Source organism: Electrona antarctica (genome assembly GCF_951216825.1).
Source record: "Electrona antarctica genome assembly, contig: scaffold_251, whole genome shotgun sequence".
Taxonomy (NCBI): domain Eukaryota; kingdom Metazoa; phylum Chordata; class Actinopteri; order Myctophiformes; family Myctophidae; genus Electrona; species Electrona antarctica.
In genome coordinates, this window is record NW_027637547.1 from 119,892 (window position 1) to 133,277 (window position 13,386).

The following is a 13,386-nucleotide window of genomic DNA, read 5'->3' on the forward strand; positions in this document are numbered from 1 at the left end:
AGGCTCTCGGCGTCCTGCTCGCTGCCGTGGGAGGGGGAGGAGCTGCTGCTGCTGTGGGGGGAGGAGCTATCGTCGTCATCGTTCATGCTGTCGTACATCGTCGGTCGGTGTTCACGTGTTTGTAGCGGCTCCCGAACGGCCGTCCAGCTCTTCTATAAATATATATCTGTGGCGTAGAGTGACGTCACCATGCGGTGCAGAGCGATGGCGTTGCCATGGTGATCGTTTGGTTTACTTTTTTAGAGAGATTATAATTATGTACGTAACATTCTCTGGTTTTACGTCCAGATACGCCGTCCAGGACAGGTTTCAGACTCCGCCTCCTCAGGAGACTCCGCCTCCTCAGGAGACTTGGCTGACGATCACCAGACCAGGGACGTGCACACATAGACATCAAAGGGGGCTTCAGCCCCTGCCCTTTTACCCGTCTGTAAAACAACTGCCCTTTTACCCGTCTGTAAAACAACTGCCCTTTTACCCGTCTGTAAAACAACTGCCCTTTTACCCGTCTGTAAAACAACTGCCCTTTTACCCTTCTGTAAAACAACTGCCCTTTTACCCGTCTGTAAAACAACTGCCCTTTTACCCGTCTGTAAAACAACTGCCCTTTTACCTGTCTGTAAAAAAACTGCCCTTTTACCCCTCTGTAAAACAACTGCCCCTTTTACCCGTCTGTAAAACAACTGCCCTTTTACCCTGTCTGTAAAACAACTGCCCCTTTACCCGTCTGTAAAACAACTGCACTTTACCCGTCTGTAAAACAACTGCCCTTTTACCCGTCTGTAAAACAACTGCCCTTTTACCCGTCTGTAAAACAACTGCCCTTTTACCCGTCTGTAAAACAACTGCCCTTTTACCCTGTCTGTAAAACTGCCCTTTTACCCGTCTGTAAAACAACTGCCCTTTTACCCTGTCTGTAAAACAACTGCCCTTTTACCCGTCTGTAAAACAACTGCCCTTTTACCCTGTCTGTAAAACAACTGCCCTTTTACCCGTCTGTAAAACAACTGCCCTTTACCCGTCTGTAAAACAACTGCCCTTTTACCAGTCTGTAAAACAACTGCCCTTTTACCCTGTCTGTAAAACAACTGCCCTTTTACCCGTCTGTAAAACAACTGCACTTTACCCGTCTGTAAAACAACTGCCCTTTTACCAGTCTGTAAAACAACTGCCCTTTTACCCGTCTGTAAAACAACTGCCCCTTTACCCGTCTGTAAAACAACTGCCCTTTTACCCGTCTGTAAAACAACTGCCCTTTTACCCGTCTGTAAAACAACTGCCCTTTTACCCGTCTGTAAAACAACTGCCCTTTTACCAGTCTGTAAAACAACTGCCCTTTTACCCGTCTGTAAAACAACTGCCCTTTTACCCTTCTGTAAAACAACTGCCCTTTTACCCGTCCGTAAAACAACTGCCCTTTTACCTGTCTGTAAAAAAACTGCCCTTTTACCCCTCTGTAAAACAACTGCCCCTTTTACCCGTCTGTAAAACAACTGCCCTTTTACCCTGTCTGTAAAACAACTGCCCCTTTACCCGTCTGTAAAACAATTGCCCTTTTACCCGTCTGTAAAACAACTGCCCTTTTACCCGTCTGTAAAACAACTGCCCTTTTACCCGTCTGTAAAACAACTGCCCCTTTTACCCGTCCGTAAAACAATTGCCCTTTTACCCGTCTGTAAAACAACTGCCCCTTTTACCCATCTGTAAAACAATTGCCCTTTTACCCTTCTGTAAAACAACTGCCCTTTTACCCCTCTTTAAAACAACTGCCCCTTTTACCCGTCTGTAAAACAACTGCCCTTTTACCCTGTCTGTAAAACAACTGCCCTTTTACCCGTCTGTAAAACAACTGCCCTTTTACCCGTCTGTAAAACAACTGCCCTTTTACCCGTCTGTAAAACAACTGCCCTTTTACCCGTCTGTAAAACAACTGCCCTTTTACCCGTCTGTCAAACAACTGCCCTTTTAACCGTCTGTAAAACAACTGCCCCTTTACCCGTCTGTAAAACAACTGCCCTTTTACCCGTCTGTAAAACAACTGCCCTTTTACCCTTCTGTAAAACAACTGCCCTTTTACCCGTCTGTAAAACAACTGCCCTTTTACCAGTCTGTAAAACAACTGCCCTTTTACCCTGTCTGTAAAACAACTGCCCCTTTACCCGTCTGTAAAACAACTGCCCTTTTACCCGTCTGTAAAACAACTGCCCTTTACCCGTGTGTAAAACAACTGCCCTTTTACCCGTCTGTAAAACAACTGCCCTTTTACCCGTCTGTAAAACAACTGCCCTTTTACCCGTCTGTAAAACAACTGCCCTTTTACCCGTCTGTAAAACAACTGCCCTTTTACCTGTCTGTAGAACAACTGCCCTTTTACCCGTCTGTAAAACAACTGCCCTTTTACCCGTCTGTAAAACAACTGCCCTTTTACCTGTCTGTAGAACAACTGCCCTTTTACCTGTCTGTAAAACAACTGCCCCTTTCACCCATCTGTAAAACAACTGCCCTTTTACCCGTCTGTAAAACAACTGCCCTTTTACCCGTCTGTAAAACAACTGCCCCTTTACCCGTCTGTAAAACAACTGCCCTTTTACCCGTCTGTAAAACAACTGCCCTTTTACCCGTCTGTAAAACAACTGCCCTTTTACCCCGTCTGTAAAACTGCCCTTTTACCCGTCTGTAAAACAACTGCCCCTTTTACCCGTCTGTAAAACAACTGCCCTTTTACCCGTCTGTAAAACAACTGCCCTTTTACCCGTCTGTAAAACAACTGCCCTTTTACCCGTCTGTAAAACAACTGCCCTTTTACCCGTCTGTAAAACAACTAGCCTATATTTATGTTTGGATATGTACTAGCCTCTGTTATGCCTATATATTTATTATATCGGTTTAGATTTTGTATATTGTGTATTTTGCTACTAAAAGATTAGGACTTTGGTGATGTGTTGTATTTATTTCATAGGTACTTTGAGGTGTTTTATTATGGATGTTTTATTGACTGGTCCAAAATGTAACATTTATGATGTGGTATTGAAGTGTCATTTTATTTCTGCCTCTTGGCCGGTCTAGTTCCCACTTGTATTTTATTTTATGTTATATGTTATGTAATCTGCCTTGGAAGGATCTGGAGTGTCAGTTTGGTATTCAATTGATCATTGTTTGCAAACCGTCATGTGGGTTTATTGTAATTGTTCAAGTAAAGTGTAAAAAGTGTCCTGTAAGTCCATATATGGGCGGGGCTTCTTCGGAAGCATGACCCTTAAATAAAGAATCAATCAATCAATCAATCAATCAATCAATCATGTAGAAGAGACTCCGTCTCAATGTGGTTTTACTGGTTAAATAAAAGTTAAAAAAATAATAATACAAATTAAAATGTCTTGAGCCGTTCCTGTCAATACTGAGGAACCAAGTGGGCGGGAACCCCGTTTGGTGCTATTGAAAAATAGCAGATCTACAAGCTCATAGCGCGCCACTCAGTGGCGCGCTATGAGCTTGTAGATCTGCTATTTTTGAAAAATCGAAGAACGACTGACATAGAAACATAGCTTTTTCAGAAAACTGTCAGGATGTAGAAGACATTTTTAGAATCTGATCTCAGGTCAACATGGGTTAAATCACCATGACAACAGTACAGTATATTGTACTTTTTTTTACCCGTCTGTAAAACAACTGCCCTTTTACCCTTCTGTAAAACAACTGCCCTTTTACCCGTCTGTAAAACAACTGCCCTTTTACCCGTCTGTAAAACAACTGCCCTTTTACCCGTCTGTAAAACAACTGCCCTTTTACCCGTCTGTCAAACAACTGCCCTTTTAACCGTCTGTAAAACAACTGCCCCTTTACCCGTCTGTAAAACAACTGCCCTTTTACCCGTCTGTAAAACAACTGCCCTTTTACCCTTCTGTAAAACAACTGCCCTTTTACCCGTCTGTAAAACAACTGCCCTTTTACCAGTCTGTAAAACAACTGCCCTTTTACCCGTCTGTAAAACAACTGCCCTTTTACCCGTCTGTAAAACAACTGCCCTTTTACCCGTCTGTAAAACAAGTGCCCCTTTACCCGTCTGTAAAACAACTGCCCTTTTACCTGTCTGTAAAACAACTGCCTTTTTACCCGTCTGTAAAACAACTGCCTTTTTACCCGTCTGTAAAACAACTGCCCTTTTACCCGTCTGTAAAACAACTGCCCTTTTACCCTGTCTGTAAAACAACTGCCCCTTTACCCGTCTGTAAAACAACTGCCCTTTTACCCGTCTGTAGAACAACTGCCCCTTTACCCGTCTGTAAAACAACTGCCCTTTACCCGTGTGTAAAACAACTGCCCTTTTACCCGTCTGTAAAACAACTGCCCTTTTACCCGTCTGTAAAACAACTGCCCTTTACCCGTGTGTAAAACAACTGCCCTTTTACCCTGTCTGTAAAACAACTGCCCCTTTACCCGTCTGTAAAACAACTGCCCTTTACCCGTGTGTAAAACAACTGCCCTTTTACCCGTCTGTAAAACAACTGCCCTTTTACCCGTCTGTAAAACAACTGCCCTTTTACCCGTCTGTAAAACAACTGCCCTTTTACCCGTCTGTAAAACAACTGCCCTTTTACCTGTCTGTAGAACAACTGCCCTTTTACCTGTCTGTAAAACAACTGCCCTTTTACCCGTCTGTAAAACAACTGCCCTTTTACCTGTCTGTAGAACAACTGCCCTTTTACCTGTCTGTAAAACAACTGCCCCTTTCACCCGTCTGTAAAACAACTGCCCTTTTACCCGTCTGTAAAACAACTGACCTTTTACCCGTCTGTAAAACAACTGCCCTTTTACCTGTCTGTAAAACAACTGCCTTTTTACCCGTCTGTAAAACAACTGCCTTTTTACCCGTCTGTAAAACAACTGCCCTTTTACCCGTCTGTAAAACAACTGCCCTTTTACCCTGTCTGTAAAACAACTGCCCCTTTACCCGTCTGTAAAACAACTGCCCTTTTACCCGTCTGTAAAACAACTGCCCTTTACCCGTGTGTAAAACAACTGCCCTTTTACCCGTCTGTAAAACAACTGCCCTTTTACCCGTCTGTAAAACAACTGCCCTTTTACCCGTCTGTAAAACAACTGCCCTTTTACCCGTCTGTAAAACAACTGCCCTTTTACCTGTCTGTAGAACAACTGCCCTTTTACCCGTCTGTAAAACAACTGCCCTTTTACCAGTCTGTAGAACAACTGCCCTTTTACCTGTCTGTAAAACAACTGCCCCTTTCACCCGTCTGTAAAACAACTGCCCTTTTACCCGTCTGTAAAACAACTGCCCTTTTACCCGTCTGTAAAACAACTGCCCTTTTACCCGTCTGTAAAACAACTGCCCTTTTACCCGTCTGTAAAACAACTGCCCTTTTACCCGTCTGTAAAACAACTGCCCTTTTACCCCGTCTGTAAAACTGCCCTTTTACCCGTCTGTAAAACAACTGCCCCTTTTACCCGTCTGTAAAACAACTGCCCTTTTACCCGTCTGTAAAACAACTGCCCTTTTACCCGTCTGTAAAACAACTGCCCTTTTACCCGTCTGTAAAACAACTGCCCTTTTACCCGTCTGTAAAACAACTGACAACTGCCCTTTTACCCGTCTGTAAAACAACTGCCCTTTTACCCGTCTGTAAAACAACTGCCCTTTTACCCGTCTGTAAAACAACTAGCCTATATTTATGTTTGGATATGTACTAGCCTCTGTTATGCCTATATATTTATTATATCGGTTTAGATTTTGTATATTGTGTATTTTGCTACTAAAAGATTAGGACTTTGGTGGTGTTTTATTATGGATGTTTTATTGACTGGTCCAAAATGTAACATTTATGATGTGGTATTGAAGTGTCATTTTATTTCTGCCTCTTGGCCGGTCTAGTTCCCACTTGTATTTTATTTTATGTTATATGTTATGTAATCTGCCTTGGAAGGATCTGGAGTGTCAGTTTGGTATTCAATTGATCATTGTTTGCAAACCGTCATGTGGGTTTATTGTAATTGTTCAAGTAAAGTGTAAAAAGTGTCCTGTAAGTCCATATATGGGCGGGGCTTCTTCGGAAGCATGACCCTTAAATAAAGAATCAATCAATCAATCAATCAATCAATCAATCATGTAGAAGAGACTCCGTCTCAATGTGGTTTTACTGGTTAAATAAAAGTTAAAAAAATAATAATACAAATTAAAATGTCTTGAGCCGTTCCTGTCAATACTGAGGAACCAAGTGGGCGGGAACCCCGTTTGGTGCTATTGAAAAATAGCAGATCTACAAGCTCATAGCGCGCCACTCGGTGGCGCGCTATGAGCTTGTAGATCTGCTATTTTTGAAAAATCGAAGAACGACTGACATAGAAACATAGCTTTTTCAGAAAACTGTCAGGATGTAGAAGACATTTTTAGAATCTGATCTCAGGTCAACATGGGTTAAATCACCATGACAACAGTACAGTATATTGTGATGTTTTTAAATCACCATTACAACAGTTCAGTATATTGTGATGTTTTTAAATCACCATGACAACAGTACAGTATATTGTGATGTTTTTAAATCACCATGACAACAGTACAGTATATTGTGATGTTTTTAAATCACCATGACAACAGTACAGTATATTGTGATGTTTTTAAATCACCATGACAACAGTACAGTATATTGTGATGTTTTTAAATCACCATGACAACAGTACAGTATATTGTGATGTTTTTAAATCACCATGACAACAGTACAGTATATTGTGATGTTTTTAAATCACCATTACAACAGTTCAGTATATTGTGATGTTTTTAAATCACCATGACAACAGTACAGTATATTGTGATGTTTTTAAATCACCATGACAACAGTACAGTATATTGTGATGTTTTTAAATCACCATGACAACAGTACAGTATATTGTGATGTTTTTAAATCACCATGACAACAGTACAGTATATTGTGATGTTTTTAAATCACCATGACAACAGTTCAGTATATTGTGATGTTTTTAAATCACCATGACAACAGTTCAGTATATTGTGATGTTTTTAAATCATCGCTACAGAGAGTTGTTAGAGAGGAGTCCAACTCCTTCCCTGGTGCAGCCCTGCCCCTTAAAGGGATAGTTCAGATGTTTTTAACTTAAGCCGTATGAAATACTTGCCATTAATATAGTGGTTGCAACTGTATTAATTAGGGCCGGGACTTTAACGCGTTAATTGAGATTAATTAACTACAGAAAAATTAACGCGTTAAAAAAATTTACGCATTTTAATCGCTGTAATAATGTGAAGTGAACCAGATGTTTTACCCTGCCCACCCACAGGAGGGCAGTGGAGTTCCATGCAGGTTTGAGTCATAGAGCGACAGCACCGGAAGTCAGTCAGTCTACTAGGAGAGCCTAGAGCAGAGAGCCAGGCTGTTGTGTACTGTGTTTACCTGACGCTTAATAAATATCACACTGAGGAATACAAACCTAGTCCTGTGAAGTTACTACATAAATGGCGACGAGGATAAAAGTGGCCACCTGAGTGGAGGAAGAAAACAACGACAACTTACAACAACTGAAAAGACGTTGGACATTAAGGAAGAAGTGCCGGCGTTATTATGGCGGGACTTTTGGGAAACACCGCTCCTTTCAACAGTCAAACCCAGTCTTGGGAGGAATACTGTGAAGTGTTGGGTTATTTTTTTGCTGCCAATGGTATTGATGATGCTAATAAGAAGAAAGCAATCTTGCTGAGTTCGGTGGGAAGTCAAACCTACAGCCTGATGAGAAATCTGGTGAGTCCCGATAAACCGGGGGACAAGACGTTTGAGGAACTCGTTGCACTGTTAAAGGAACATTATGATCCTAAACCGAGCGAGATTGTACAACGCTTCAAGTTTTATTCCAGGAACAGGAAACCTGAGGAGACTGTGTTGGACTTTGTGGCTGGGCTGAGGAAGTTAGCGCAGGATTGTAATTATGGGGACAAACTGAAGGAGCAGTTACGTGATAGACTCGTCTGCGGGATTGCTGATGACCGCATTCAACGCAGGCTGTTATCGGAGACGGAGCTGACCTTCGACAGGGCGCTGAAACTTGCACAGGCGATAGAGACAGCGAATAGGGATGCGAAGGATTTGCGATTCCAAATGGAGGAGCCCCCCCAGGCGGTGCATAAAATGGCGATGCAGCGGAGCCAACGTACAGTGAGTGATCAACGGAGAGCGTGCTACAGGTGTGGCAGTGAGCGGCATATTGCAAATGAGTGTCGTTTCATACAGGAGACATGCCACTGCTGCGGTAAGAAAGGGCACATTCAAGCTGTGTGTCGTTCCAAAAGTTCGACTGCAGGGGCTGAAAAGTTTAAGGGGGGAGGTGTGCGAAAGTCAGAGAGGCAAGGGAGAACACAAGCAGCACATCATGTCACCCTAGAAGAGGAAAAAGAGGAGTCAAATGATGAGGAAGTGTTTTTCACAATGTATAAAATGGAGGAAACAGAGCTCACCAAAGAAGAGCCTTTCAGGGAAACATTGACTGTGAATGGAGGAACAAAGACATTTGAACTTGACACAGGATGTGGGGTGACTGTGATGAACAGTGAGGAGGTTGCAGATCTGTGGGAAGAAGGTAAATTACCCCCACTGAAGCCATGGCCTTTTAAGCTAAAGACATACACAGGTCAACCAGTAGAGACATTGGGTACTGTAAAAGTTACAGCACAGTACAGGGATACTGTTAAGACACTACCAATAGTTGTAGTCCCAGGAAATGGCCCCAGTCTTCTGGGCAGACAGTGGATAAGGGAACTGGGCATAGTCTGGAGTGCAGTAAATCACATACAGGAGGGGGAAGGATGTTCATTACAAGGGGTGCTCAGTCAGTATGACAGGGTCTTTAAGGAGGAATTGGGGAGACTTAATGAGGCCCCAGCCAAAATCTACGTGGACAAAGAGGCCTCCCCCAGGTTTTTCAAGCCCAGAACAGTCCCATATGCAATGAGAGCTAAAGTGGAGGCAGAGATTGAACGTTTGGTACAACAGAAAATAATGCAGCCTGTCAAATATGCAGAGTGGGCAGCCCCAATAGTACCAGTGTTAAAACCTGACAACAGTGTTAGAATCTGTGGGGATTATAAACTGACGGTAAACAGAGTGTCCAAGTTAGAGAAATACCCCATCCCAAGAGTTGAGGATTTGTTCGCCAGTCTATCAGGGGGGCAAAAGTTCACCAAGCTGGATATGAGCCACGCATATCACCAGATTCCCCTGGAGGAGGAGTCAAAAAAGTATGTGACCATAAACACCCACAAAGGTTTGTTCACTTACAATGTGTTGCCTTTCGGGGTCTCCTCGAGCCCTGCTATATTCCAGCGCACTATGGAAGGGGTTTTGCAAGGCATTCCGAACGTGGCAGTTTTTCTGGATGACATCCTCCTGACAGGGCGAAATGACAGAGAGCACCTTCAGACCCTGGAGGAGGTGCTCAAAAGATTGGAACAGGCTGGATTGCGCTTAAAAAGGACCAAGTGCATGTTCATGAGCAGGGAAGTGATTTTCCTAGGGCACAAGGTGGACTCCACTGGGTTGCACCCAGTACACGATAAGGTTGCGGCAATCCAAGAAGCCCCTGCCCCTACCACGGTGACACAATTAAAGGCCTATTTAGGTTTGCTAAATTACTATAACAAGTTTTTGCCAAACTTATCTACAGTTCTAGCCCCAGTCCACAAGCTACTCAGGAAAGATGCCAAGTGGCAGTGGGGAGAGGAGCAGGAAGCCTCTTTCCGGCGTTCAAAGCAGTTGATGCAGTCAGCAGATGTGTTGGTCCACTATGACCCAGAGAAGGACATTGTCCTGTCTTGTGATGCTTCACCATTCGGGGTGGGTGCGGTACTTTCTCACCGCATGCCAAACGGCACTGAGAGACCGATAGGGTTTGTATCTCGCACGCTTGCCTCAGCTGAGAGGAACTACTCTCAACTAGACAAAGAAGGGTTGGCTGTCATTTTCGGGGTGACCAGGTTCCATAAGTACATATTTGGCCGGCCATTTACTATTGTGACAGATCACAAACCCCTGTTGTCACTTTTTGATGAGTCGAAAGCTATTCCGCAGATCGTGTCCCCTCGTATTCAACGTTGGGCTGTAACCTTGATGGCTTATGAGTACCACATCATCTACAAGGCAGGGAAATATCATGGAAATGCAGATGCATTGAGCCGTCTGCCTCTGCCAGGGATCCCAGGTCCCAGTCCACCAAAGGAGAGAGTGCTAATGTTGGAGACATCAGACATCACACTTGTGACAGCAGAGCAGGTGCGCAAATGGACAACTAAGGACCCCGTGCTCTCAAGAGTGAGGGAGATGGTGCAAAGAGGTTGGCCGCCGGAGCAAGAGGGGGCTGATTTTGCACCTTATACAGTTCGAAAAAATGAACTGAGTGTGGAAAATGGATGTGTAATGTGGGGTGCCAGAGTAGTTGTCCCAAAGAAGGGACAGACAGATGTACTGCGACAGTTACATCAAAGCCATCCAGGTATTTCAAGAATGAAGTCATTAGCACGGAGCTATGTGTGGTGGCCAAAGATGGATCAAGATGTGGAGAACACTGTTAAAGCCTGCAGTGTTTGTCAGGAACACAGGAATGTTCCGGCAGTGGCCCCATTACACCCCTGGGAATGGCCAGACAGACCCTGGCAGAGATTACATGTGGATTATGCTGGGCCCTTCATGGGAAAGATGTTCTTCATACTAATTGATGCTCACTCAAAATGGATGGATGTCTATCCAGTGAACTCGTCCACCTCAGCGGTGACTATTGAGTGCCTTCGCAAGTGTTTCAGTACACATGGCTTGCCAGAGACTCTGGTTTCGGATAATGCCACTAGCTTTGTGAGCGCAGAGTTTAAAGAGTTTGTGACTAAAAATGGCATCTCACATGTGACCTCAGCACCTTATCATGCTTCCACTAATGGTCTTGCGGAGCGGGCAGTACAAATCTTCAAACGCATGATGAACATGAGTACAGGGGGAAGCCTGGAAACTAGAGTGGCTAGAGTTTTGTTTAGTTACAGAGTGACACCGCAGACTACAACAGGCCTGTCGCCTGCCGAAATGCTGTTGGGGAGGAAGCTGCGCTGCACTCTTGATTTGATCCATCCGGATATGGCACGCAAGGTCATTAACAGACAGGAGAAACAGAAAAGCGATCATGACAAAAGAGCTAAAGGAAGAGGATTTAGAGTAGGGGATTCAGTGCTGGTCAGGAACTTCAGTCATGGACCAAAATGGGTCCCAGGATTCATAGAGAAAGTGACTGGCCCGGTGTCATATACAGTGATGCTGGCCGATGGAAGAGTGGTCCGGAGACATGTGGACCAGGTCTGTTCCAGACAGGTCGCACCTGCAAAGGGCATGGAAAGGGAGTCGACGGCACCATTCTGTGCAGAGGAGCCTGCCCTGCTGGGTAACAGGGCTCCAGACGACCTGGTCAGGGAGAATATTGGGCCCGGTAGTGGGGAGGAAGCGAATGGGACTACTGCTGGGCCGGCAGGGACTGCCACTGAACCGATAGAGGCTGAGCCACTGGTGGTCTCACAATCTGGCCAGGAGGAAACAGGGGCAGGCCTGAGACGGTCACAGAGACGAATAAACTTGCCAGGTCGTCTGAAGGACTTTGTGGTTACCTAGGGCATTTGTTTTGGGTAAAAAAAAAAAAAAAAAGGGGAATGTAAAGTGCTGTATTGTATTGTATACGGTTGTCTGAAGCAGGTTGAAAAAGTCCAGAGATGCTTGAGGAAGAATTTTTTTTTTGTGTGTTTTTGCTTTTTGTTTTGTTTTTGTTTCCATTGTGGGGGTGGTTGACTTCTTAAGGGGGAAAGGGTGTAATAATGTGAAGTGAACCAGATGTTTTACCCTGCCCACCCACAGGAGGGCAGTGGAGTTCCATGCAGGTTTGAGTCATAGAGCGACAGCACCGGAAGTCAGTCAGTCTACTAGGAGAGCCTAGAGCAGAGAGCCAGGCTGTTGTGTACTGTGTTTACCTGACGCTTAATAAATATCACACTGAGGAATACAAACCTAGTCCTGTGAAGTTACTACAATCGCACTATTTTTTTCACCGCAGAACGTTGTCACTGGACAGTTTTCAGATGGACCGGCGAACCACCCAGTTCACCGAGTGAAGTGTCCGTTGTTACAGGGAGTGGAAACCACCCCCCTTCAGAATGGTATGCCCCAGCAGCATTGGGGGAACAATAACACCACCAGACAGTTCACCAGACCGGGGGAAGCCGCTGAGATCACTTTGCTTGTCCCGTGGATTGGAAATAGGATTTAAAATGCTATCCTATGATAGCGTGGATTACAGCACAGTTGTGTGCAATTATTCAATAAAGAATTCGCATATCACCGAAGACCGCACCTCGTCAAGCCTCCAGTATCGGCTCGATGCGAAACATGTTGCACCGAGCCTAGCCTGGAAGCTAACGTCAACAACAGTAGCTCTGGTCCTTAGCGTAGTTAGGACTCAGGAGGAGTTCTATGGTACTTAATTTGATCCTTTCCCCTCACACCCGCGGAAGTGCAGGCTGTGCAGCCCCTCGTTTTTAGCACAAAAAAAATATGTGCAAGCCTACTTTCCTCCTTCTAACACTATGGATCAGAGCTAACGTTATTCCAACTACCAGTAGCAATTCAAGGACCCGACCAGATGACATGGTTTCTAACTAAACGGTTATGGCCAAATAAAATGTAAAATCTGTTAATGGCTGTTACTGTATGTCCACGGAAGAAACACAGAGGTGCTTTGTTATGGTCATGTCACATATTTGCTGCACCAAGCCCCCCCCCCCAACCCTGTGGAATGCATTCCCCAAACTCTCAGAGACATGCCCCCACCATCCAAACCTTCAATATTGCTTTCCCCAGCTATTTCATCTATTTAATTCCTTAGTGTTTTTCCTCTAATAAAGTTGTTTTTGATTTATCATGTCCCCCTTGTAAAGCATTTTTTGGGTACTCAGAAAAGCTCTATATAAATTATTAAATTTGAGATATTATTATAATTTATTACCCCTATTATTACTACAAAAACAATGTTTTATTGCTTAAACTTATGTATTCACTATTCATTGATTCACTAGTATACCAAAATCCATTTGAAAAAATAGCTTTCTCACTGTTCTCGGGTCAAATAATGATATGCGATTAAAATGCGATTAATCGAGATTAATTAACTACAAAGCCTCTGATTAATTAGATTAAAAATTTTAATCGAGTCCCAGCTCTAGTATTAATTGATTGCCCGAGTCCCGTGGTGGGAGCTCTGCTCTGGTTTTGGTGAAATATTAAGTAGTTCCGGTCATTTTGTGGGGGGGGGGGGGGGGGGGGGGGGCACAGGGGGCCACGCAGTAAA

General features: G+C 44.2%; 1 protein-coding gene across 1 annotated transcript in view; it reads right to left on the reverse strand.

The window, feature by feature from the left end:
- Positions 1 to 278: 278 nt before the first annotated feature.
- Positions 279 to 13,386, reverse strand: part of ugl (ureidoglycolate lyase) — a gene marked incomplete at its 3' end in the record, with an annotated part of 44,561 nt that continues 31,453 nt past the window's right edge. The window contains exon 18 of the mRNA XM_079531708.1: positions 279 to 355. Within this exon, the coding sequence (XP_079387834.1) occupies positions 279 to 355 (77 nt within the window). The remainder of the gene's footprint in view (positions 356 to 13,386) is intronic.